General features: G+C 42.6%; 1 protein-coding gene across 1 annotated transcript in view; it reads right to left on the reverse strand.

Moving 5' to 3' along the window:
* Positions 1-26,313, reverse strand: part of LOC121957412 (ectonucleotide pyrophosphatase/phosphodiesterase family member 2-like) — a 56,998-nt gene that overhangs the window by 13,447 nt on the left and 17,238 nt on the right. Inside the window, exons 17-24 of the mRNA XM_042505978.1 lie at positions 26,125-26,212; positions 25,359-25,525; positions 24,787-24,847; positions 24,006-24,145; positions 21,251-21,392; positions 21,054-21,131; positions 18,502-18,634; positions 17,515-17,668 (exon numbers count right to left, since the gene is read on the reverse strand). Coding sequence (XP_042361912.1) covers positions 17,515-17,668; positions 18,502-18,634; positions 21,054-21,131; positions 21,251-21,392; positions 24,006-24,145; positions 24,787-24,847; positions 25,359-25,525; positions 26,125-26,212 — 963 coding nt within the window. The remainder of the gene's footprint in view (positions 1-17,514; positions 17,669-18,501; positions 18,635-21,053; positions 21,132-21,250; positions 21,393-24,005; positions 24,146-24,786; positions 24,848-25,358; positions 25,526-26,124; positions 26,213-26,313) is intronic.

Here is a 26,313-nt window from a genome sequence, read left to right on the forward strand (position 1 = left end):
TTTCTCATTTTTTTAATCTTCTGTGAGTGGTTTTCTGCTGCTTCTTACTCAGACACTTCTGCTTTCCCACGCTGGAAAAGATTTTCAACATCACCACCAAAACTTGATCTTTCACTCCACCGTCAGCATCCACACTGCGTGGTTCCTGTCTTATCTCCCACGTTCAAGAGTCAACACTTAATAAAGGTGCTCGTCATGAACACAGTCTCTCCTCCAAAGCCTTAAAGGTCCGTATTGTGTAAAGTCAGATTTCCATGTATTTATTTTTTTAAATATATAAAGCACTTAAAGGTGCCGTTTAAATACTGTGAACGCACCAAAGTGCTCAGTTTACAGAGAAACACACACAGTTCAATTTGTATTTGTGTAGTGAAACGTGCTATAACAACTTCGTAATAGCATTCGATTCAGCTGATTTGTGTTTGACAGAAGGCCTGTAGCCTCCTCCTCCTGTCTCTGTTAGCTACCTCATCAATGAATCTGCATAAGATCTAAAAGTCGCCAAAAAGTTTTCTATGGGAGGCGGGGTGTCTGGTGCTGTGGTAGCTCATGACCTCAGTACATGCTTCGTATGATTTGAGTATGAGAAAAATAAATTGATTTTTTAGAATATTAAACCTTCTGGTAGAAATGAAAGTATGAATCTAAAAATGAAAGCTTTTGCAAGTCCTCTTTTATGTTTTATTTTATGTTTGTATTATGTTATGTGTGTTTTGATTTTCAGGGTTTTTTGGTTGTTTTTTCTTTGAGGTCTAATGAGAGTAAATGTGATGTAACCTGCAGAGCAGGTACACGCACAACAAGAGAGAGGAACACATTTCATTTCATAACTCTGAGAGCCGACTTTAAACGGGTTAGACAGTAATATTCAGGATGATGATAATGATTTCTGCTTTTTTAAGAGTATATTTAACTAAACTTCAACCAAAAATTGAACCGCTGCCAGACAATGTTCAATGCATTTTTTAGACATATTATTACACACGCTGTGTGAAAGCCATGAACCTTAAAACACACTTTGACATTTTGTTGACATTGTGTCACTGCAGCTTGACTAACAGAAGTATGCCTGATAAACTGTTACATGAAATACTCCTTTTTAAAACTTTTATATATATCATATCGATGACAGACGGGTGACACAACATTTTTTTAGAGCGTGACTCACTCCTCACCAATAAAATCAAGTGGGAGCGCAAAGTTTATACAGAGTGTCAGTTTCTATGACTTCTGTAATTTTTGGGTGGATAAATGAAATGATTAAGTGTTTAGATGTCATGATGTGGAGTTCAGATGTTTGTTGCGCAGCAGTCTGTGCATGTTGAATGTTTTTGTAAACTAAATACTAAACACAGTATTATCATACTGTGTTTCTTGCTAAGTACATTTAAGCATTTTTCTTTGCTGGCGAGTGACTCCTTGACTGGGGGAACACCCTGCTCTTGCAAAAGTGGATAATCCATCAATGTTCTTCGACTTCTTGGAAAGTAACAGAGCCTTTATATTAGCACAGTCTGTACACAGTGAACTCTCTGCAGAGCACATTTACACCTAATCATCCTCGAAGCCATGAATTGACAGTGACCTTGCAGGAAATGAGCTGTTTGATCTGCGTGACCCTAAAAAGTATCTGACAACTTCCCACGCCTGCAGGCTTCCTGGCAGCTCGTTCACTTCCCAAATGCAACTTAAATGCAGGCAGCTTCCTGTTCAGAGGAACATCACAAGGAGTTTCCCTGAGGTGTTTCATTGTCAAATGGAGGACTGTTGTTGTCTGGACTGTAAATTTCAGAAATTTAGCTAATTTAGGGACAATTGTGAGGACAAAAACCTGAAACGGCCCAGATAAATGTTAACCCTGCTCTCCTGAGACTTCTCTCTCTCACTTCCTTAAAGCCTCCCACAGACTGTGAGATTTTTGCAATCTTACAAGTTTAGTGCAGCTACACTCTGCGACATGGCTCTGAATAAATTTAGGTATGACATCAAGTTTGATGTATGTAGAATGTTGGATGACATGGCAGAATTTGGGCGCAGTCGTGACAGGAAAAGAGTACACCCAGATCAGTATATCCTTCAGTGATCAGGATCAGTAACCCAGTCTCTCACAAATGAAGTGAGGCAGATGCCGCCGCCCTCATGCTGATGTTAAACTTTGATCAGTTTAACCTACAAGGACCTCTAGTGGCACTGAGGTGATACTTACAGCACACAGAAGCTAAACTACAGAGATACTGGGGAAAAACTTTTTGTGTGTGTGATAAAGCATTTAATATTTAAACACATACTTCCACTGTATTGTTCCAGCAATATTTCTGAATTATTTTTGACACTGTCTGTTGGGCTAAACTGAAAAATAATAAATGTGAAAGCTGAAATCAGTGTCTTATTTACCAAGAAACATAAATGTACAGCAATGAAATTCCTTTGAATCACCTGCGTGATCATGGATGTGCAGGCCTACCAGCCATAGGCCCAGGGGCCCAAGGAGTCAGGGGGCACCCGGGCCTTAACACACGAGGACCTACTACGCCTTGCCACTCTAAACCAGCTAAATTCCCAGAGAGGCCCTTTCTCCTTTTTAGGACCATAGAAAAATTAAAATTAAAATGACCACAAAAGATATGCAAGCAAATGTAAAGAGACACAAAATAACAAAAGGGGCAAAACACCCACAAATTGACTACAAAGTGATACAAAATAACCAATAAAAGAAACAATATAACCTATAAAACAGATGAAATTTCTTCAACGACACCGAAACAACTACAAAAGGACGCAAAGAAACTGCTAAGAGACACAAAATGGGTGAAAAGGGATACAATAAAAACATAAAAGACATAAAATTACCTCCAAAAGATGCAAAAAACCACAAAAAGACACAGAAGTACCACAATGAGATGCAAAATACCTTAAACAAACCCATAAAAGATACAAAACAACTGCAAAGCAAAACAAAATGATAAAAAAGACATACAATTACCTTAAAAAGACACAAATTAACTTCAAAGAGACCCAAACAACTACAAAAAGACACAAAACAACCATAAAGAGACAGAAAAAGACCACAAATAGATGTAAATGGACTGCAACGACACATAATACAACTACAAAAAGTGGCAAAACAACCACAAAGTGACACAAAACCACAAAAAGATTCATAAAGACGATAAAGACATGCAAATCCACCACAGAGTCTGAGCGTCTTGGTGGTGGAGACATAGAGACATTTCAACACTCACTTTGTAAACCTCTGCTTGTTACTTAATCAAGTTAGTCAGAAACTGACCAACATTCATTTGTCAGTTACTGTGACTCATGGAGTCCCACTCCTCTATATGAGCAGGGGATCCGGGTACTCCAAAATATCATCACAGTGAGTCATGTTTGCACTCCTGTGTTTATGTGCGACATGCCACAACTTGCTAGAGCATGATGTTTTGGCAACTAAAAGGAGATTCCCCGCCGCAGTATCCCATGACAACAAGAGAGGGAAAACTCCTGGAAAATAACCAAAGCAGTCAGCTGAATTCAGGGTTTTTAAGAACAGCTGGTGTCCCGGATACCAGACAATACAATTACAATTATCTGTACAAGGAAAACGTTCAAGTTTGAGCTAAAAATGAGAAAAAATCCTGGAATAAATTATTCTTTTCACCTCATTTTACTCTATTTTACGGTCCTTTTCCTGACACACAAAGCCCTTAACGGGCTCCGACCAAGAAGTTACATCGCTCACCCTCTTGTTCCTCACTTGCCTTCACAAAAACTGCAATCGTCTGCAGCGGCTTTATTGGAGGTTCCCAAAAACAGCCAAAAGTAAACTGGGGATGCAGCGTTCGTCACTTATGCCCCAAAGCTGTGGAACACAGCATAATTTATATAGTTATATATTTTGTAAAGAAATACCTTTCACTGTAGCCTTTAACTAGTTCTGACTTAACTGCTTTGCATTGGGCCTCGCAAAGCAAAATGTCGTAATTTCCTTAATTTTATGCATTTTATACTCTATTTTTTGCTTTATTCTTATTAATATTATCTCAATGGGTTTTATTTTCCATCTTATGTTATACCTTGCATTCTATTTTTACCCTTATTTTTATCTTACTTTTACTGAAGTGGGTTTCATCGATGTGACGATGTTTTCTATCCATTCTGTTCAGATTGATTTTTAAATGCTGGTTTTATTATGTCTTTTACGTCTTCTGATGTGAAGCACTTGGTACATTTAATTTCTTTGTTGTGAAGCATGTTGGGCTGCATTTCTTGTATAAAAAGGTGCTATACAAATAAAGATTTTTGTATACATATATATTTTTCGTTTCACTCACTTCAGCGGGGAATCAGAGAAAGCACCTATGACTTTAACACACCTAAAACAGCTGAGTGAGCTTTCATTTCTGCACTGTTTGGAGGTTTTTACAGATGGTATCTTTCTTAGCAGCACACGCACTGACCCTAAAGTAAAGCCAGGTTACTTTCATTTTCTGCACTTTTGCTCTCTCTTTCAGTCAGCAGTTCAGGCTCAGGCAGGGACCTTTTTTTCTCAAAGCTCATCCCAAAACAAAAATTAATTTAAGGTGTCAGCCCCTTTTGTATAATTTTATCCTCCATGAAAAAATATGAGCTAATAACCTGAGTTATTTTGTAAAGATTTTGCTTGAGCTTGCAAAGGAATAATAAAAAAGCATCAGAAATGATCAGACATTATCCTAAATCTATATTTGATATATTGTCATTATATATTGTTAGTTTTTTTCACAGTTTCCTGAGATTTGGGTGTGGTTATCCACGATCCATATGATGTAATATAGATAAAGATGATCAAAAATTTGAAGTCACCTGTCAGCTGATACTAATTTAACATGCAAAACTGAAATCCCTCAACGCTTCTTTCAATAGGGTGCATTTGGAAACACTCACTCTGAGTGCCGGAGCGCAGTCTGGCCAAAACTGGACCGCTGGTAAATTTGGAGCGTTGTTGGACTGGACCAATTTGAAAAAGCCATATTTGGCAAAACTGCAATGGAATTTTTTTTTTGGTTGGCTTTTCTAGGTCACATGAAATATCAGCTCCCAGAAATCCCTCATATGTGGCTGCTTCCTATGTGGCTCGCCTTTCCATCATGGCTCCATAACGCGCCCATGTGGCCTTGGATTAGAAATAATGACCGCTAGTGCGGTGGCTGCAATAAAAATAAAGCTGCTAATGTTTTAAACATCCATCGCCATGGTTACTGGAGAGAAGCCGCACAACATCACTTGATGGAAACAGTCATCTCGCAATTGTGTTTTATCGACATATCAAAAATATCACTTAAATTTTGCGAAAAACTGTCATGTAAACCCCTCTACAGTCTTGAAAACTGCAACTATCCTCAAAATGAGCAGTTTTCAACAAGGTTTTCTAATTGTTGGGAACATTTATTTTCACCCAGTATTTTGTAGATACTTCACGAGACGCTAAACTTTGATATAAGATGTGCTTTTTTTACTATTTCATGCCACGTTTCCAGAGACTTTAAAACCACAAAGAATAGTCAACAAAGTCAATCTAACTCACGCAGAGTTTTGAATTGTTTTTTGTAAATGCAATTGTTTAACTAAACTGTACAAAACTGCTCTTTAAATTAAAATGGCTCTACCTCTGTACAGACTAACATGACGAAGCTTCATTTTTTTTTGTAAAATGGGCAGAAAACATGAACATATTAGTCATTTTGGGAAACATATCTCACCTTGCCAGGGAAGTGAAGTAGTTTTTGTGTATTTATCCATTAATGCATCCATCCGTCACCACAGTCAACTCTATCTTAAGGCACAAAAGCATCCAACAATGACGTACTGCATGAACAACAGTCACCACTGTTTTCTTTCTGTTTCCAAATTGCAACCAAGCTCTGACTAATGTTCTCAAATAACCAAACTTAGCCATAACTGCTGCAGATCAGATGACAGTCAAATGAACCATTGTGCCAACGAGGCACTGCCAAGTGGCGGCCAAGTGGCATTCGCATTTTTGGACGGCTGCCACCACAGACACAAATCGTATGAAGCGGATCAAGAGAGAGACCCTCCCTTCTCTCAAACTCATCCCAAACTGTAAAAACTATACAGTGCTGATTAAATTTAAATCTGGTTCTGATGCTGCATTGCCTATTCCTCTACTAAAATGTCCTCAGAAACATTTGTAGTGCCCTGTTTGGCTGTAATATGAGAATTTGTGAACAGGAAGTGTGCAACAAAAAAAATTTCCCAAAACTGTGTGATAAAACTAAGCAGTCCTGATCAAATGTAAACCAAGATTCTGTTACTGCGTTGCTTATTTCTCACCTTGTTTGTTTTCAGAATATATTTTAGTGTACTGTTTAGCTGTAATTTGAGATTGCTTGTTACCAGCCCGCCTCCATATTGTTTCCTGTGTGAAAATGGCCAAGTTTGCATTTCATCACCTGTCAGTGAGGGCCTTTATTGGTCCAGTGTGGTGCAGTGCATTCTGGTAGTTGTAGGTTTTCTACCTCGTTCTCTGAACATGTGGCACCGGTTTCAAAAGTATAAGTATCTTTAACACACAAATCTTATAGGGATAGGAATAAATAAATAATTGCATTTGCACAAATGCACTTCTTACAACTACTTTTCGAACATGTGATGTTTAAGTTTAAGTGGCTTGAGTATTCGTTAATGAGACTGATGTATAGGTTTTGCATGGTCTTCTTTTGGTCTTTTTTGTTTTTGTTTATTGCACTGCCATCGTTTCTGTAGCTGCCTGTACAGAAGAGAAACTTTGGGACTGAAACTTCCCCAAAGTCACAGTGAACTTTTAGCCTTTTGGTGGAGTTAAACAGAGTTCAGTCTCCACCAGGATTTGATATAAGAAAAAAAAGGACAGAACAGAAACTTCTGCAAAAAAAACTGTACACAATAGAAAGAAGAAGCTTGGCTCGTTTAGAGTCTCTTAGTTTTCTATAAACACTCGGTGTGCTGCAGGACACTGAACACAATGTGAACTCTGAGGCCTGAAATTCTCCAGAACTGAAGCGTCCAACCATGCTGCACATTTTACACTTAAAAGGCAGCTTGTAAATTAGTTTTTTAGCATATATTGACTGTTATTTCACACACATTACAACTCAATGAGTTTACTGAAAACATAAGTGGCATGACAGACAATATTATGTATCCAGTTATCCTTAATTTCTGTCCTGCCAGTATTACCTCCCCCTCACTATGACGTGGAAGAAGTTTCACTGACAAAATATAATAAATCTCTTTCCAATTCATCAGGTGGCCTCTAATTAAACCTTTCCCAGAAGAATCACTGAGGAATGAAAGCCAGACATGTCAGCCATGCTCCACTTTCTCTTTCTGGCAAAGTATAAATACAACCGGGGGGGGGGGGGGCGGCTCACTCTCTCACTCTCTCTCTCTGTGTCTATGTGTGTGTGTGTGTGTGTGTGTGTTTAGGCATTCGTTGCCAGGCTTTAAGGGACTTTTGAGGAATTATTCTTAATCAGGAAAAAAGGGAAACTAAAATTATTGTGTTGAAATAACGAGATGGATTTCCCCTTAGTGTTACATATCCACTCAAATGTCACCGCCTTCAGATTTCTGCTTTCATACAGAACGAAACCTCATGATATGACCTGACAACCAGGACTTCCCTGAGGTAACCGGGGTTCCTAACCCTGTTCGTAACCGTATGAACTTCGAGTAATTTTCAGGAAACCTTATTTTAACCTCCGTTAAGAACGTAAAACATTGTGGGGCGCTAATTTGTAGCTTACCATGTGAACCCGTTGTGTGTTCATTTTCCGAGGTTACCATGCGAACCATTGTTTTAGAATTGGATGAAAATTAATACAGAAGCAAACGACTGTTTGCTAAGTAAAAAAAACAAAACATTTGTGACTGCACTGACCTCCTCTTGTTCAAGATGCTTAAACTGCTTTCAATGTGTAACAATATCATATGAACTTTATGGTGTCTGTATTTTATTCTGTATTTCAGTGTATTCTCTGTTAAAACCTTTTTTTAGATTTTTTTTTTTTTAGATTTTTGCAAAGTATTGTTATCAGTATAATTATTATTACCATATTAATTATTAAAGATATAGAGGAGTCTCTCTGTGTGCAATGTAATCCGACCCAGCAGAATTTAAAATAAAATTCTTCATAAATATGTAGCTGTAATTTTAAGCAAAAAAAACTCATGATGCTGAAATGACAAAAAGACCTTTATGCAAAAGGAAAAAAAGATGTCGCCAAAGTGATCTGAGGAAAAGAAGCTTACGCAAGGCTTGTTTTTAAGCTGTAAACAAAGACTAAAAATAAATGACTCAACAGAGCACAAGAATGTTTAGGTCAAAATAACTCATCCTATCATGACATTTAAACTGTGTAAGGGCTTTTCCGGTTGCGAACTGTAACTTTCCCTTAATGGCGCCGCAGCTTCATGTATACTGTGTACATATTTGCAGCGTATTTCTAAACATGCACAGTGTATTTATCAGCCTGCAGCAGCGGCAGCTCACGAAGGCTTCTGCAAAAAAGGAAACTGGGATTCTTAAACAGTTTTTACCTCAAGGAAAAAACACAGATGATCTGTGTTTTCCCCTCAGAGCCAAAATAAAACATCTGTTGATTTCCAAATGTGTGAATCATTAAGTGCACTAAAGAGTCCACGAAATGTTTCAAAAGAGAAGTGTGCTGAGTGTAACAGTTTTGGAGAGTAATGTGAGATGCAACACTGTTAAACTATGCAAATACATTTTTTTCTTCCTTGGCTGGCTTCCTGGGTTTTGGCTCCGTGATATTTGACACATTTAGGAAACCGGCTGTGACTCGCTGCAGCTGTTGTTACATCCTGCCATCAACAGTCATGTCCTGTTGCTATTTACGAGCGAAGCAGCATATGTAAGTCTAAACTGCTGTCTGAGCAGTGTCTGTGCTCACTCACACATCACACCACACATTAGTCATAAACGCCGACATGATGCATGGGAGAAAAGGCACACAAATGATTAAAAAAGGATTTCTGCTGGTCCTGGACAAGCCCACATGCAAATGTCAGCAAATGATATTCAACTCAGACATTTTGGCTGATTTTACTCAAAGGTCAAAAAATAATGTCAATAATGTACAAAGCAGGAAAACTGCTCTTCACAAGATTGTTTGTGGTAATGATATCAAAAGACATCTTAAAGAACCACAGATATCTGAAAACTAGTGCAGCCAGACTAAAAACAAGCACGTCTGTCCAGATACAAGATTTAAGTGTTGTTTTCTCAATTTGAGGACAGAACTTAAAAAAAAATGTTGAAAAAGGACAAAACACCTTAAAACAAGACATAAAATCACCCGCGCAGTAACGGGTGTGGTGTGGACCCAGATGCAGTACACCGGCAAACAGGAACAGTTGGTAATAACTTTTATTTAAACCAACACAGGCAAGGAACGAAGCAAAGTGAAACAGTACTGAGTAAAGTTCGTTCTTCGAGCGGAGCGCCCAAACACAGTCTCTGATGATCAGACGGTGTGAAGAGACGAAGCTTACTGCACACGATGTCAGCGAGGAGGAAGACGAGTCCCGAGCCGGCACGTGTAGTACCGTTGAGGAGAGAGCGGAGGAATGGTCGGAGACAGGCGGGGGTTTCGTAGCCAGCTGAGCAGTCCGTGAATGCAGCAGTACCGACGGGGAACAGGCAGGACAGTCGTCGGGGCCAGGTAGAGGAATCGTTACCAGCAGAGCAGATCACTTCCAGAAACGCTGAAGAAGAACACGTGGTCGGGGACAGAAGGCAGGTAGGTTTACCGGGGATCAGATGAGGAGAGCAGGTCGGGGACAGGCAGAGTCGGCTTCGTGAGTTCAGGCAGAAGAACGCTGGAAAGTCTTGCATGACGCGGTAGAACAATCTGGCGGAGAGTGAGTGTGCTGGAGAGGCTTATATGCAGGACTGATTGGTGATGAGCTGCAGCTGTGAGGTGAGTGAGCTGAGCTGGCAGAAGAGGTGGGCGTGGCTTGCAGGTAGAGTGGAGCAGAGGGAGGGTGAGTGGAAAAGTACTGGCAGAGTGACAGGAGGAGGATGAGAGGCAGGGATCATGACAGAACCCCCCCCTCAAGGGACGGCCCATGACGTCCCAAAACGAGGCCACAGGAGCAGGGTGGGCGGAGGGGGCCAGGACGAGGGCTAGAATTCCTCGGAGGCTCCAGTTTCACCACCCTCGTCCCCCAGAGAGGGAAACGTCCATCTCCGAGGCAGAGTCCACATCGTCACCCCCAGACGGCTCAGAAACAGGAGGAGAGCAGGGGACAGAGCCCAAACCACCACACGCCGAGGCGAGGTTGGAGGGCTGGTCAGGATGCAGGCGATGAAACTCCTCCACGAGTCGCGCATCCAGAATCTGGCGAGCCGGAACCCAAGACCGCTCCTCCGGCCCGTACCCCTCACAGTCTACCAGGTACTGCAGCCCTCTCCCCACGACGGCGGAGAGCGGAGCAGGCGGCGCACCGTGTAAGCGGAGCCCCGTCGATGATACGAGGGGGCGGAGGCGGTCGGGAGACAGGCTGCAGGGGACTCTCTTTGAACGGCTTGATCCTGGAGACGTGAAAGGTGGGATGAATCCTCATAGTGCGGGGCAGCTTGAGCCGGACCGCCACCGGGTTGACCACCTTCTCGATGGGGAACGGTCCGACAAATTTAGGAGCCAACTTCTTAGAGTCCACCCTCAGAGGAAGATCCCGGGTCGACAACCACACCCTTTGTCCCACTTGGTAGGAGGGAGCCTGGGAGCGGTGACGGTTAGCTGCTGTGGCGTATCGATCCGCAGCCCCCAGAAGCGCAGATCTGGCCTGTGTCCAGGTTCGGCGACAGCGACGGATGAAAGCCTCCACCGAGGGATAAGCAGTGTCCTTCTCCTGGGCTGAAAACAGGGGGGGGCTGGAAGCCGTATGCACACTGGAACGGGGAAAGACCAGTGGCGGAGCTGATGAGGGTATTGTGTGCATACTCCACCCACAGCAGCTGCGAGGCCCAGGAGGCGGGGTGTTTGGAGGCCATGCAACGGAGTGCCGTCTCTCCATCTGCTGGTTCATCCTTTCCGACTGGCCGTTGGACTGCGGATGGTAACCGGAGGACAGGCTGGTGGAGGCACCCAGGAGGCGACAGAACTCCCTCCAAAATGCAGAGGTGAACTGGGGACCTCGATTGGAGACCACGTCAGAAGGGAGGCCGTGGAGCCGGAACACGTGCTCCAGGAGCAGCCCAGTGGTCTCCTTGGCCGAAGGGAGCTTGGGCAGAGGCACGAAGTGAGCCATTTTACTGAACCGGTCCACCACTGTCAGGATAGTGGTGTTGCCTCCTGACAGTGGCAGACCAGTGACAAAGTCCAGAGAAATGTGGGACCAGGGACGATGAGGCACCGGTAAAGGTCGTAGGAGGCCGGCAGGGGCCCATCGTGGGGCTTTATTTTGATTGCATACAGGGCATGCGTTAACAAAGTCTTTGATGTCTTCTTCCAGGGTAGCCCACCAGAACCGCCGTTGCAGGACCTCCTTGGTCCATGCAATACCTGGATGGCAGGTGAGTCGGGAATCGTGGGCCCATTGCAGAACCTCGGATCTCAATTCCTGAGGAACGAATAGGCGGTCCTGGGGGCAAGAGCTGGGCCCTGGCTGGTCCTCCAATGCCGCCTTGATACGTTCCTCAATTTCCCAGGTGAGGGCGGCCAGGAGACGAGAAGCGGGGAGTATGCTGTCCGAGCTGGGGGAGTCCTCCTCCCCAACCAGAAACTGTCGAGACAGGGCGTCGGGTTTGACGTTGCGGGAACCAGGTCGATATGAGAGGGTGAAGGCGAACCTGGCGAAGAAGAAACAATGCCCACCGGGCTTGGCAAGAGTTCAGTCTCTTGGCTGAGCGGATGTACTCAAGGTTCTTGTGGTCTGTCCAGACAAGGAAGGGAACCTTGGTCCCTTCCAGCCAATGCCTCCACTCCTCCAATGCCAACTTCACCGCCAACAATTCCCGGTTGCCAATTTCGTAGTTTCTTTCTGCCGGGGACAATCGTCGGGAGAAGAAGGCGCAGGGATGGAGTTTCTGGTCCACAGCGGAACGTTGGGAGAGTACGGCCCCCACCCCCACATCAGAAGCGTCCACCTCCACCACAAACTGTCTCTCAGGGTCAGGGATCAGGAGAATGGGAGCCGAGCTGAAGCGCCTCTTGAGGAGCTGGAAAGCCTCCTCGGCGGCCGAGGACCACCGGAAAGAGACCTTGCAGGAGGTGAGGGCAGTGAGAGGTGCAGCCACCGTACTGTAACCCCGGATGAACCTCCTGTAGAAATTGGCGAACCCCAAGAAACGTTGCAACTGCTCGCGAGAATCAGGAACCGGCCAGGAGGCGACAGCAGAGACCTTAGCAGGGTCCATCTCCATACGATTGTGGCCGATGATGTACCTCAGGAAGGAGACAGAGGAGGCGTGGAATTTGCATTTTTCAGCCTTGACAAACAGGGAGTTCTCCAACAAGCGTTGCAGAACCGTCTGGACATGATGTATGTGCTCTTGCTTGGAGTGAGAGAAGATCAGAATGTCATCCAGGTAAAACGAACACATACTTGTTAAGCAGGTCTCTGAGCACGTCATTAATGAGGGCCTGGAAAACAGCCGGGGCATTGGTGAGTCCGAAGGGCATCACCAAGTATTCATAATGTCCAGTGGGGGTGTTAAACGCCGTCTTCCACTCATCCCCCTCTCGGATCCGAACCAGATGATAAGCATTGCGGAGGTCCAGCTTCATGTAGATGGTGGACCCCTGAAGCAGCTCGAAGGCGGAGGCGATGAGGGGGAGAGGATAGCGGTTCTTAATGGTGATGTCGTTCAGACCCCTGTAGTCGATGCAGGGCCTCAGGGGGCCATCCTTCTTGCCAACAAAGAAGAAGCCTGCCCCAGTGGGGGACGAGGAGGGCCGGATGATACCGGAGGCCAAAGCATCGCCGATGTACGTCTCCATCGCCTCTCTTTCAGGTGCTGACAAGGAGTATAGGCGACCCTTGGGAGGAACAGAACCGGGGAGAAGGTCGATGGCGCAGTCATATGACCGGTGAGGGGGCAGAAAAGTGGCCCTCGTCTTGTTAAACACCTCCCGGAAATCGTGGTACTCTGAGGGCACCTTAGAGAGGTCTGGAGTGGAGCAGGAACTTGCAGGCGGCGTGGGTGTGACTGTCTGTCGAAGACAGATCTGATGACAGGAGGGGCTCCAACTCAGGATGGACCCCATAGACCAGTCTATATGTGGATTGTGACGGCGAAGCCAGGGGTAGCCGAGTATCAGGGGAAGGTTGGGAGACCTCAGAACGTGAAACCTGATGGTCTCGAGGTGCGTGCCAGACAGGAGCATCGAGATGGGTGTGGTTTGGTGAGTGACAGTCCCCAGAAGATGGCCATCCAGGGCGCTGGCTGGTATCGAACAAGGAAGAGGGACCAGCTCGATCTCTAGCTGCCGGGCGAGTTCCTCGTCAATGAGATTAACGTCAGCCCCAGAGTCAATGAAAGTGGTGAGGGTGTGAGATCCCTCCGCCAACAGGAGCTGGACGTGAAACAGGCGTCGTTGGTCAGGGGCAGAGTTCCGAGATCGGCTCAGCAGGATGCCCCTCTCTACTGCTGAACCCTCCCTTTTGCTGGGCATCGAGAGACAAAATGGCCGGCCTGGCCACAGTAGAGACAGAGGTTTCCCCGACGTCGTCTCTCACGTTCCCTCTGGCGTCAGGCCGGTGCGCCCCACCTGCATGGGCTCCGCCCCTCCCTGAGTGAGTTCTGAAGGATGACCGGGGGCAGCAGGAGAACCATACTGGCGGGCGGAAACCCGACGATCAGCTCCTTCCAGGCACTGCTCTCTCCTCCTCGCCTGGATCTGTCTGTCCAATCTTGTGGTTAGCTCAATGAGTCCATCCAAAGAACTGGGGAGGTCAAACGAGACCAGCTCGTCCTTAATGTACGGAGCCAGCCCGTTGAGAAAGGCGTCACACTGGGCCGCCATGTTCCAGTCGCTTAGCCGAGCTCGGGTCCTGAAGTCTATGGCGAAATCTGCGACTGTCCGATTCCCCTGTCTCTGACTCAGGAGACCCCCAGTGGCGTCAGGTCCCGCTGGAACTGGTCCGAAAACCTTCCATAGCTCCTCCGCGAAAGCCTGGAAGAGGCGCAGGCTGGCGTGCCTCTCTCCCACTCCGCCGTTCCCCACAAGCGTGCCCTGCCGGTGAGGTGGTTAATGGCGAAGGCTACTCTGGCTCCCTCTGTGGCGAAGGTATGCGGCTGCAGGGCAAACAGGATTGAGCAGTTTGTTAGAAATGGACAGCAGCCCTCGGGATCCCCGGCATATTGTTCTGGAGCCCCTACCCCGGGGTTCGGATGCGGTGCTAGGAGATAGCGTCGGGAGTGGAGCAGGCAAGGCAGGAACTGAAGCAGGAGAAGCTTGATGCGTCAGCGTGGTAGCCATCTGTTTACCTAACAGGGTTAGCGCTCCTTCCAGCGCCGAAGCCGATTGACGAGCTTCAGCCGCATTGGAGGTGAGCTGGGCCTCGTGTTGCTGCAGCATTCCCTCCACGCGGGCTAGGCAAGACAGAAGAGCGGTGTTCTCTGCTGGGTCCATGTCTGGCCAGATTGTACTGTAACGGGTGTGGTGTGGACCCAGATGCAGTACACCGGCAAACAGGAACAGTTGGTAATAACTTTTATTTAAACCAACACAGGCAAGGAACGAAGCAAAGTGAAACAGTACTGAGTAAAGTTCGTTCTTCGAGCGGAGCGCCCAAACACAGTCTCTGATGATCAGACGGTGTGAAGAGACGAAGCTTACTGCACACGATGTCAGCGAGGAGGAAGCCCCGTAGTCCGACGAGCCAGCGGCACGTGTGGAGGTACCGTTGAGGAGAGAGCGGAGGAATGGTCGGAGACAGGCGGGGGTTTCGTAGCCAGCTGAGCAGTCCATGAATGCAGCAGTACCGACGGGGAACAGGCAGGACAGTCGTCGGGGCCAGGCAGAGGAATCGTTACCAGCAGAGCAGATCACTTCCAGAAACGCTGAAGCAGAACACGTGGTCGGGGACAGAAGGCAGGTAGGTTTACCGGGGATCAGACGAGGAGAGCAGGTCGGGGACAGGCAGAGTCGGCTTCGTGAGTTCAGGCAGAAGAACGCTGGAAAGTCTTGCATGACGCGGTAGAACAATCTGGCGGAGAGTGAGTGTGCTGGAGAGGCTTATATGCAGGACTGATTGGTGATGAACTGCAGCTGTGAGGTGAGTGAGCTGAGCTGGCAGAAGAGGTGGGCGTGGCTTGCAGGTAGAGTGGAGCAGAGGGGGTGAGTGGAAAAGTACTGGCAGAGTGACAGGAGGAGGATGAGAGGCAGGGATCATGACACCCGCCACCTCCAAAAAACCCACATATTACTTTGATTTAAGATATTTCTTTTTACTTAGACTTCAGTTTTTGCAGAAAAGTTCCTGAAGCTGACTCGCTACGCTATGTACTGAAAAACAATCAACATTTTTCATTATGTCTCCTAGATATGCCTTATATAATAACTTTAAAACAGGGCTGTGGGCTGCGTGGATGTTCACGTGTTAGCCTGAGGGTTAATTGGTGATTCTCAAGGTGTAATTGTAAGCGTGAATGGTTGTCTACCTCTTCACTTCCATGTTCTGTGTAAAAGGCACAGTTTTGTAATAGGTGGACAAAGTTTTCTCGCCTTTTAGCCGGCACAGGAGATAGTAACACCACCGCGTTAGGGTCAATGTAAAAAGGACATTGACACTGTGATATTTTGACGACATGTTATGTGTGCGACAACTGACTTTATATAAAGATAGAAAACATGACAGCTCCCCGAAAGTGTAGCTTTTTAATCTCTATCGCCCCCAGGCGAAACTAAATCTCAAAGTACACGCCTGCACAGGGGCATTAAAGGTTTAGAGTTTAGGATTTGGATAGAACAGAGCAAGAGAACCAAGACACCAGTGGCCTATAAAAACGACGTGGCAATTTTCGCACATGGAACAAGCTGCGATACCTCGAGTATGTTTGATACATAACCCACCCTACAACAAAAACACACAATTCTTATTTTCAGCTGATTAAACACTGATGAAAACATACTTATTATATTATATTCCATATCTGCCAATATATACCCCAAAATCCTCCACACTGGACCTTTAAAATGATGTGGAAAAGTTTTAAAAGTGACTCAAGCAAGGACAGTGGTATGGTCTCTCTTATCCCTGGAAATTTACTCAACACCACACAAACCACTGAGGTTGAATCTCTGCCTCCGACAGCCTCCACGTAGAGAAAAAAAAACGAAACATTGTACGCTTTTCATCACAGTAACGTAAAATGTTATTGCAGCGCTTGTGTCACAATGAATTTACAGTTTGTCTGGAAATAACTCATCATTTCACCAGAGGTCAGATTTTAACAGCGGCAGAGATCAGTGGGGGATGGGAAGTCCTGGAAATGTCACAAAAGTTGTTTGCGAAAGAAAAACAACACCACCGTCTTTGTGTCTGAACATGATGAGGGTGTCAAAGAAAAGGCACTTAATGCTGTTATACTAGTATATATGATATCATTAGATTACTCTGGCTCATGCATTCATGATAGAGCAGGACTTTTCACCAGTTTGAGCTATTAACTAATAATTACTTTCATTATGGATTCATCTGCTGATTATTTTCTTGATCGGCTGGAATGTGAAATCTGAACATTGTGAGAAATTCACATAAAGTTACCGAGAGCTCAATATGACAGCTTCAGATGTCTTGTTTTGTCCAACCAACCGATCAAATCTCAAAAATATTCAGTTCACATTTATTTAAGACGATGAAAAGCAGCAAAATCACATTTAAGAAGATGAAATCATGAAATGTTTCCATGAAAAAGTCAACTGAATGGAAAAGTTTATGATTTTCAAGCCTCACTTTAGATTTTGGTGAGTTTGTGACTGTTACTTGCTATATGTACTTCTCTGTCAGTACAGGCCAATCTCGAAATCCCTTCTTTGTGCACAATCCATTTATCAGTTACTAAGAGACTTGCAGATTAATTTCCTAATAAGTGACTGATCGATTTCATTTAAATTCACACACAGTTTGTCATATTTTCTTCATTCGTCATTTGTTTTGATCGGTACAGTAACTGCAGCTTTCTTGCAAATGTTGTAAAGTAAAAAGTACGTCCTCTGAGAGTATAAAGTGTAAAAAGCGGACTGGAAATACTCAAGTAAAGCATGTTAAATTTGTATTTTGTACTACTTGTGGTTAGTTTCCAGAGGTGATGCGCTGTGTGTTTCCTCGGCTCATGTTTTGCTCTGTGATTGTGTTCATGCAGCGGCAGTGAAGGGTGGAGCAGCGCTGCCTCCTGCTGGAGGGTCCAAGTACAGAGGGATGGCGTGTGTCGTGAAGCCCTCTGAGGCAAATTGTAATTTGGGCTTCGACAATAAAACTAACTTAACAGTTTGTACTCACATTACAGGCCTCGCTGTTGTCCGGTCGGTGCGGCAGCAGGAAGGAAAAGACCCTGAGAGCTCCGTCACACTCCTCCACCGTCTGGTTCAGCTCCTGGCAGCTCGTCACCACCGTGTAGTAATGTGTAGGGACAGGCGGGGCGTCCTCCGAAAACCTGGACAGAGGACATTAGGATCAGAGTTACATATGCTGCACTGAAGCTGCATTTTTACAAAACTTGTTTCGTTTGTTCAGATGTTTGATTATAGAGAGAAAGGTACATGATTATTTTAAAAGTAAATGCAAATGTGCCTTTGTTAGCTCCTGCTTACAAAATGAATGACATGAAATGTGCAGTGTGCTCCAGGGAAATGTCAAAAGTCTTTCCCTCACTTTTTAAAATATAGTTTTATGGTTAGTTTTAGAAGTGTCCACTTTACCTTTAATTCATCAAATCAAATAGTAACATTTTCTCAGTTGTAGCTTCTAAACAGCATTTTTAGGATGTTTTTCCCACATGGGATCAGCATAATAATAATAAAAGGATTGTCTCTGTGTTGTGCAAGCAGTCAGTCACAAGTGACAGATCCCACCGGAGCAAAACGCTGACACTGTACTTTTTCTGCAAACCACAAATATGTTACAGGTGGAGGAGGGGATGCTGATGGTGTGACACTGAGACGAGACGGCAGCAGACCAACAAAATATGAGAACAGGAGTATTTTTACTTTATGTATTCCATCTTTCTTTGGGTATTGCTTTTTTTTTGCCAAGCCTATTTTGATTCAACCCTTTTCTATCTGTAAGTTGGTGTAACAAGAGAATTTCCCCAGTAAGGGATCAATAAAGTCTTATCTTTTCTCAAGGGGGTGTTTTTTAACAAGACTGGGATATTACCAGCCGGGTTTGTTTCCAGTTTCAGTGTTTCCACCACACATAAAAAGGTACAAACGTAACACATTTGTGGTTTGCAGAAGATGTGCAACTGATGGAAGCTGGAGGCCTTACTCTTTAATCTTCTCTGTGGTGTCTCGGAGGCCGTCGTAGTTGAAATCAAAGATGGGACCAGTGAGAACATTGATGCCGTTGTTTTCCTCTGCAAAACGCCTCAGCAGCGTCCCCTGCAGGTAACTCCACATCCCTGCAGACACAAAAAAAAGACAGGTGAGATGCTGGTAAACAAAGCGAACACTGACCTTTTGATCAGTGTCGGGTTTAACTCAGTCAGTGTGATGGAGGTTGATCCTAAACTCCAGTTCACACCTGGTATTTTGATATCTGGATCAGGAAAACTGCATGTTAATGCAGGTGTAAATGTTTTGGAGGTTATCTAACTGTGACAATAAAAAAGCCGGTATGGAAAAGAAATACTACAAAACATTTATTTATTTTAAAAGTTAGAGTAAAATCATTTCTGAATATCATGCAACTGACTGTAAAAAGTTACACATGTCCAGGGATCATAAAACTTTGCTGACCAATAGAGAAAAATTGCTAAATAAAAACATGTCAACCTGCAGGATTTATTTTTCACAGCACAGCAGCAATAAGTAGAGTTTATCATGCAGAAACAGTTTCCAGCTGTCGTGTCTCAGTGCCTTGAGAGTATTTTTCTTTGTCATCGAACAAAAAATTTCCACCATGTTTTGATATTTAAATTTTACAAGTTGTTATTAAATTACTAATTTGTAGCTTTTGTAGCGTTTTAAAAATAATCTCATAGTTTAAATGTTAAAAGGAGTCCCCTGATGGAACATTTCCTTTTATTTCGTTGAATAATTGAAATGAAATTGCCAAAAAGCACAAGAAAATTATAATTACTAGAAAATTAGTTTTCTGTACATTTCTTATAGCTTTTTTTAAATAATAATTCTCTAAATAAACTGATTTCTTGCATTTTGTCGGACACTTCTTGTCAAGTTGCTGACTGCCTTTGTTTCCCCATATTTTTGAAAGTGATCAAACTAATGTGCCCAGAGTTCAAATGTTTAAATACCTGTGAAATGTGTCTGAATGCGGAAAAAAAAGTGACGACGATACAGTTTTCAAAGGGTTAAAGCTGTGTATAATTACTGCACATCAGTATTCAAGTAATCCATTAAATGCAATTCATTAGGTAATTACACTAATTGCTCTTTCTTTGAAGCTAAAACAGCTGCAGGAAGAAAAGAAAAAGGGAGTAAAAACTATCCAAGGAAATGAGCAAATAAAAGTTAAAAGTTAAAAGTTAAACATCCTCAGATGGGCTACAAATAAAAAACATGTTTAATATCTTTAGTCCATCAGTTTGAGGTATTTCAGGTCCATAAAAGTTGTTTTTTTACTTCTTCTCACTTCTTTTTGAACATGTAAAGCAAGTCATTATGTATATTTCCGTGTCTTTTGCTTTACATTTTTCATTGTCTGTAATTATTCCTTTTTTTTTTATAAAAATCAAATCAAATCAAACCTCCAGCAGCTTGGACTCTTTTATTACTTTTATGATTAAATCTGGATACTGAAGTTTCGTGAGATTATATTTTTATTCTCAGCTGTCACTCTGCTGTTTTCTCCTTAATCTCGATGCACCCGATCCATTTCCCTGCCTTAATTTAACAACAAAATCCATAAATCCCACAGACACACACACTCTGTCCACAGAGCTGACGACAATGATGGATCCATTGTCTCTGCATGAGACAGAGATTCAGAGCCAGAGTGTGTGTTCTGTCCTGATAAGTCCTCTTTCTGCAGAAACAATGGGTATCAGGCCGTCCTGGCTCAGACCTGACATCACCACGGTCCTGCCTCTGTCTCATGTGACACGCCTGGACGCTGCTGATGTACAGGAAGAGGAAAGGGACACATAAATCTGGTAATCGCTGAATGAGGCAGGAAGAACTATGCGACAAAAGACCTGCAGAAAATATGACTTGGAGGTTGTAGCGTGTTGTCGTGTTACAGATGCTGATTTTGTCGCAGCACCTAAAAGAAGCACAGAGACTTTGAGATTTCATTGCACGATCAGTTTTGTCTGCTGGCTTGTAATCTGCAGAGATGAAAGTCATGCTGATCAGTAACAGGTTCTGTGAAATCTGGTTTGTCGTTCCAAACTTGTATTTTGGAAGATAAATTACTCACTTTATTGGACCTCCAGGTGGTTGATGCCATCACTTAACACTCATTACAAGTTAAAGAGTGAGTTTTTTAACCTGGACCCTACATGCCCATGTTTTTTTGTCTACGTAAGTAATGGAGCCAACCATTTTTGAAATTGTTTAGTAAGTTAGAAGTTAAAGGCTGCAATGTAACCACTCTGGGAATTTGTGCATTTGGGCTGGCCTTTCCATCATGGCTTCATAACACGCCTACGTGGCCTTGGATTGGAAATAATGACGGCTAGTGCGGTGGCTGCAATAGAAATAAAGCTGCTGATGTTTTGAACATCACAGTTTGGTTCTTTTACACTTGTATTTACTTATGCTTCCAGTGTTTTGCCACAAAAATACCCCAGTTTCTCCAGGGTCCCCAGTTTTTATTAAAGGTATTTTGTATTTCTGAGTGTGTATGAAGGGACTCACTCTTGAAGGCCGGGTACATGGGGACGACGTTGGTGATGAGCGAGGCATCATATTTGGACTCCGGAGATGAAGCCAGCTCTGTCGACAAAAATCACACAAACTCTTATCATCTGCTGCTTTTACATGTCAAACAAAATCACATCAAATGTTGTCGCCAGAGGAAAATCACAGAGAGCATAAAACTCCTTCAGGTTTACCTGGAGGGAAGAGGAAGCCGTAGGTGATCTGGTTGTTCTGGCTGTAGGCGGTGCAGCTCTGACTGTGATCAGCTGACACTCTGGAGTCGACCCGGACACACTGAACGCTGGGGGGGACCTCCGGGACAGGAGTCATGTCCTCCTGAGAGACAGAGACACCGGACAGTTGTTACATATTTTGTTTTCGGTGCAGCTCTAATAATCTGCAGCTGCGTGAGGAGGCCGGACAAATGCTGCGTTCATGTGATGTCGGAAGGCCGTCGGTTGTTAGTCGTGCCTTGGTTGTGGTCATGTGCTTTGAGTACGTAAAGTGGGAACAACGTGGAAGCTACAAAGAAGATGGGTTGCATTTTAATGCTAAGAGGGTTTAAACAGGAGGTTGATAGCAGTTTCCGTTTTTTTTTTGTTTGTTTGTTTTATATTATTCTATATTTTAAATATGTTCTACATTAAATCATTATTATTTATTATTATTATCATCATTTTATTTTTTAAAATATTTTACAAACTATATTTTTTATATATTTTTTTTAAAAATATCTTATACATTATATTTTTATATATTATTTTATTTTTGAAATATTTTATATATTAGATTTTTATGTTTATTTATTAAATATAAAATAAATTAATAAATAATAATAAATAATAAATAAATTATATATTTATATATTATTTAATCTAGGTCATTCTACATGGACAGCAGTTAACATTAATACCATATTAGGCTTTACATGTGATCAAAATTAATATTTAATATGTGAATTAATAAAAAGTTTTGTACCATTGACCAAATATTGACATGTTGCTTGCTTCAGCTTATAGATGCAGATATTAAAAAATACTAAAAAGCTACTAGGAACAAAATTACAAAACATATAACCTTTTATCGTCAGTTGTTGATGCCATTTCTGCTGCCCTGAAACGTCACGCAAACATCAATAAAATGTACCAATTTCCTACTCAAAATTATGACTTTGGAGTGCCATTCATGTGCTTGAAATTCGTAAATATGGTAAAAATAAAATTTCTGAGGAGCTTGTGAAGGCAGCATAAGACGGCTAAAATGCATTCTGTGAAAAATAATTTGTGTGGTAGCAAACACAAAAGTCAAATTCAAAATAATAAAGATAAGAAAGGGCAGCGTGCGAGCGAAATGGAGGAGTGGCGTCCTCTGCAGCAGATTATAAGAAAATGTGTGTTCCAGGTGCATGTGTGCGCATTTGTGTAGGTATTCACACATGATGGTGTGTATTTTTGTGTGTGTGTGTGTGTGTGTGTGTGTGTGTGTGTGTTGTGTTGTGTTTGTGTGTGAGCAGCTGCACCTTGTAAACCTGCAGCATGTTCCTGTAAACATCTGACAAACATCTATGCTCAGAGGGACACACAGAGTCGCTGTGTTTACTGGTGTCTTTGGGCATGTTTGTGTTTATATTTGCGTGTTTGTGCAGCTCCATCATGTTCATGTTCCACACACACACACACACACACACACACACACACACACACACACACACACACACACTGTCACTCACTATGAACTACAACACATACTACATGTGTCATTAACATGACCTGCTTCTGAATTTTACACCCTGACACCTGGTTTAAGTAGATAAAGGAGAGTTGGGAAAACACATCAGTGTTTTTGAGGAAAACTCTTCAGCGAGACTTTCTGGACTTTCTGAGCTCACCGTGCAGCATTTCAGGTTTTCAAATTACATTGTGGTAAAAGTTGCATTTATTTTACTTTAATTCGGTGCTTCATGAAAAAGGTAGAGACGTCTGTATGGGTTTTGGGTAAAATGCCTTAAATAAGGTCTGTGGTTAACACAGGCTTAGGATATTTAGATGTTTTCTTTTGCAACATAAAATACATCGGTATAAAACTTAATATTCAAACTTGGAAACTTTCACGCATCTTAAAAAAGGCATTGCTAACAAGTGGCTAAATGGAACTACAGTGTTGGTTAGACACCACAGCGGACACAGAAACTCCTTAAACCCACTCGTCTTTACAGCAGCAGTCACGCTCAAAGGTTATTCATCTGTTTATAATATTTTTCAATCATGTTTTAACGTGTTTGTAGTGGTGGCGTTTAAGTGGTGCGACCACAATGTCACTGTGGAGTTCATCAGTGATGATTATCATGCTGAACAAAACCGTAAGAATCATAAACTCTGTTTGTCACAGAGCTTATTTCTGGCGATAATCGAAAATCCCATAAGATTTTTGACAAGGACACCGGTGCGATGCTAACTTCTGCGTTGGCCTACAAAAATCCGTCATCCTTTCACCACTCTAGAAACAAACAAGCAGACGATGGAAAACACACGCATGAGGACCAACAGCATTGTTGTCATTGCTGTCGTCCTGCTCGCTCATTGCCAGTTTACACGACGACAGAGGGGGGAACCCGGTTTCAAAAAGATTACACTGTGGAACCCGGTTTCAAAAATTTGCGTTCCCCCAAAACGCTGTTGTCATGTCAACAAAAAGCCAAACTGCAACAAAAGTCTAAGTTTCATGCAAGAACTGTTGCCATGCAAACGCGCCCTAATACGTTTCAGAAGAGTCGGTCCTGCAGCTGCATTTCTCAACTTTGACAGTAAACCAATAAATAAACAGACATCAATAAATAAGAAATGAATAATGATATTATCTGATATTATCTGAGAGAGTGTGTGTGTGTGTGTGTGTGTGTGTGTGTGTGTGTGTGTGTGTTTGCGTATGTGTGTGTGTGTGTGTGTGTACCTGTCGTGGCAGAGTGTACGCTGTCCACAGAGGCATGGCCAGCTCTTTGCTGTACCCGCTGATGAACTCCACATGATGAAGCAAACTGTACTGAGTGTCAAACATCACGGCCGGACGACCAAACGGGAGGTGGGTAGTGTCTGCACACACACACACACACACACACACACACACACACAACGTCACAGTAACTCCAAACCTCCTTATGACTGAGAGAGAATAAAGTTTCAACAAAGCAAAAGCATCATTTTAAAGCCAAAGAAACAAAAGAATTTTCTTGCAGAATTTTGCACAATCGTGTGACTAATGTACCTGACAAAACTGAATGTTTGTTTGCAAGTCATTGCTCTGTGCCTAGTGGCTTTTTAAGCATCAACCTTGTGTTTCTTAATGTTTTTACAGAGTGGATTGTTATTTTTGACTAAAACATGTGCCTCATCCTAACCATGCATTAATGAGTGGCGTTGAAATGTTAGGTTTAAACGTACATGCTACACAATAACATGCAAATGTTACGTGGTTTGCAGAAATGTACAATGGCAACATTTTTCTGGATGATTGAGATGAAACTTGAATTGATGCCACAGATTCTCACTGAAATACAGTGATGTGGGTAATTGGATGTAATAAAGACTCGACACAGGAAGATTTTTACATATTTAGTGGATACTTGCTACTGTATTACTGACACAGCAGATCATTTGTCTGTTGTGTCTGTTGCATCACTTATAGACAATACTATTTATACTTTTTAAGAGACTAAAGTCTGAATAAAACTTACTGTAACTGTAGCTTCCATCTGTTGCAGGACTGAAGGGTTCAATGATCTCCTCCACTTTGTTCTGGAACAGAAAATCACAAGATGTAAACTCTTTTTAATATTGTTCTGTCCCTTAACAGGTTAAATATGGATTACTGCAAAGTAGAAATGCATGAAATGTAACAGTTGCAATTACTATGATAGCCAATGAGGACCATAAAGAAATAATACATATATGAGGGTGATATCCCAAGAAAAAATTCTGAATTTACAAGAAAAACACTTTAATATTCTCCAAGATTATTGTGGAAAATTTATGAGAAAAATTTGGATATTCACCAAGATTAATGTGGTAAATTTACAAGAAAAAACTCGGAAATTTGTTTTCAGTCAGTCAGCTGACATTAATAGATGTTGAATACACACAATGTACAACTTAGAGAATATACAAGGTTTTTTTCTCGTAAATATACCACTTTAATTTGGGAATTTTTTTCAGAAGATTTTTCTGTGGAAATTACCCCCTCTGTTTTTTTCCCCACTGTGATGGTCCTGATACATCACTGTGAAATACAGTACAATCGACCTCTGACCTCATCGTCACAGCTGCAGCCCAGGTCGCTGCTCCCAGAGTCCTCAGCGTCAGACTCTGGCAGCGACACTTCCTCCGGCATGCTGGGCGTGAACGGAGGATCTTTGAGCATGTCGTTCAAGCTGCCGTACGTCCCGTTGTTTGGAGCCGGCGTTAACCCTAACAGGTCTGAGACAGGAGAGGCGTGAGGGTCCGTTTGTCAATAAAACAATCAGAAATTTATGGCAAAAATGTATATTTCTGGATAAAGTTTGTTGTGAGGCTGTAAAAAAGTTTTCAGAGCCCCACATTAACCCTTAGGGCCCACTTTAATATCACACACACCCATATTGCATAAGCTTATTTTACATTAATTTTTTTTTCATTCAGTTGTTGAGTATTTATTGATTATTTTCAATATATTATATGCTAAATTGTTTTTTTTTTATTATTATTTTTATTATTTCAGCCGAGAATATGTCACTGATGAGCAGCACCATTGATTTTTATTAATTTTATTTTATTTTTATTTTCTGTGCAGTGTCAAATACTCACACTCATATCGCTCTGCACAAAAAATGCACTTTTCAAAATCAGGCTATAAATGATATCATAGATTGATGTTATTTCTACTTTCAGTCCTAATCATAAAAGTTCCACAACGTATGTTAGACCTATTGTAAAAATAACCAAATTTACAACAAAAATACACAATCTTGCCAAAATGTGTGCCCTAAGGGAGAAGAAGCAACTAAAATACTTATAGGAAATAACAGTAATATTCTCACCACACATGACGTTGTATAATTCTATATTTTCGAACTCTGGCACTCTTTTCTGGAACTTGAAGCTCGGTCCGTGACCCATGAATATTGTCTGCGTGAGGAAGATAAAACATGCACATTAAACCAGTAAAAAATATCCCCTAAAGCAGTGGTTAGAATTAATACAAACATCTGTAGTTTTTGTAGTTTGGA

Source organism: Plectropomus leopardus, chromosome 18, assembly GCF_008729295.1.
Source record: "Plectropomus leopardus isolate mb chromosome 18, YSFRI_Pleo_2.0, whole genome shotgun sequence".
Taxonomy (NCBI): domain Eukaryota; kingdom Metazoa; phylum Chordata; class Actinopteri; order Perciformes; family Serranidae; genus Plectropomus; species Plectropomus leopardus.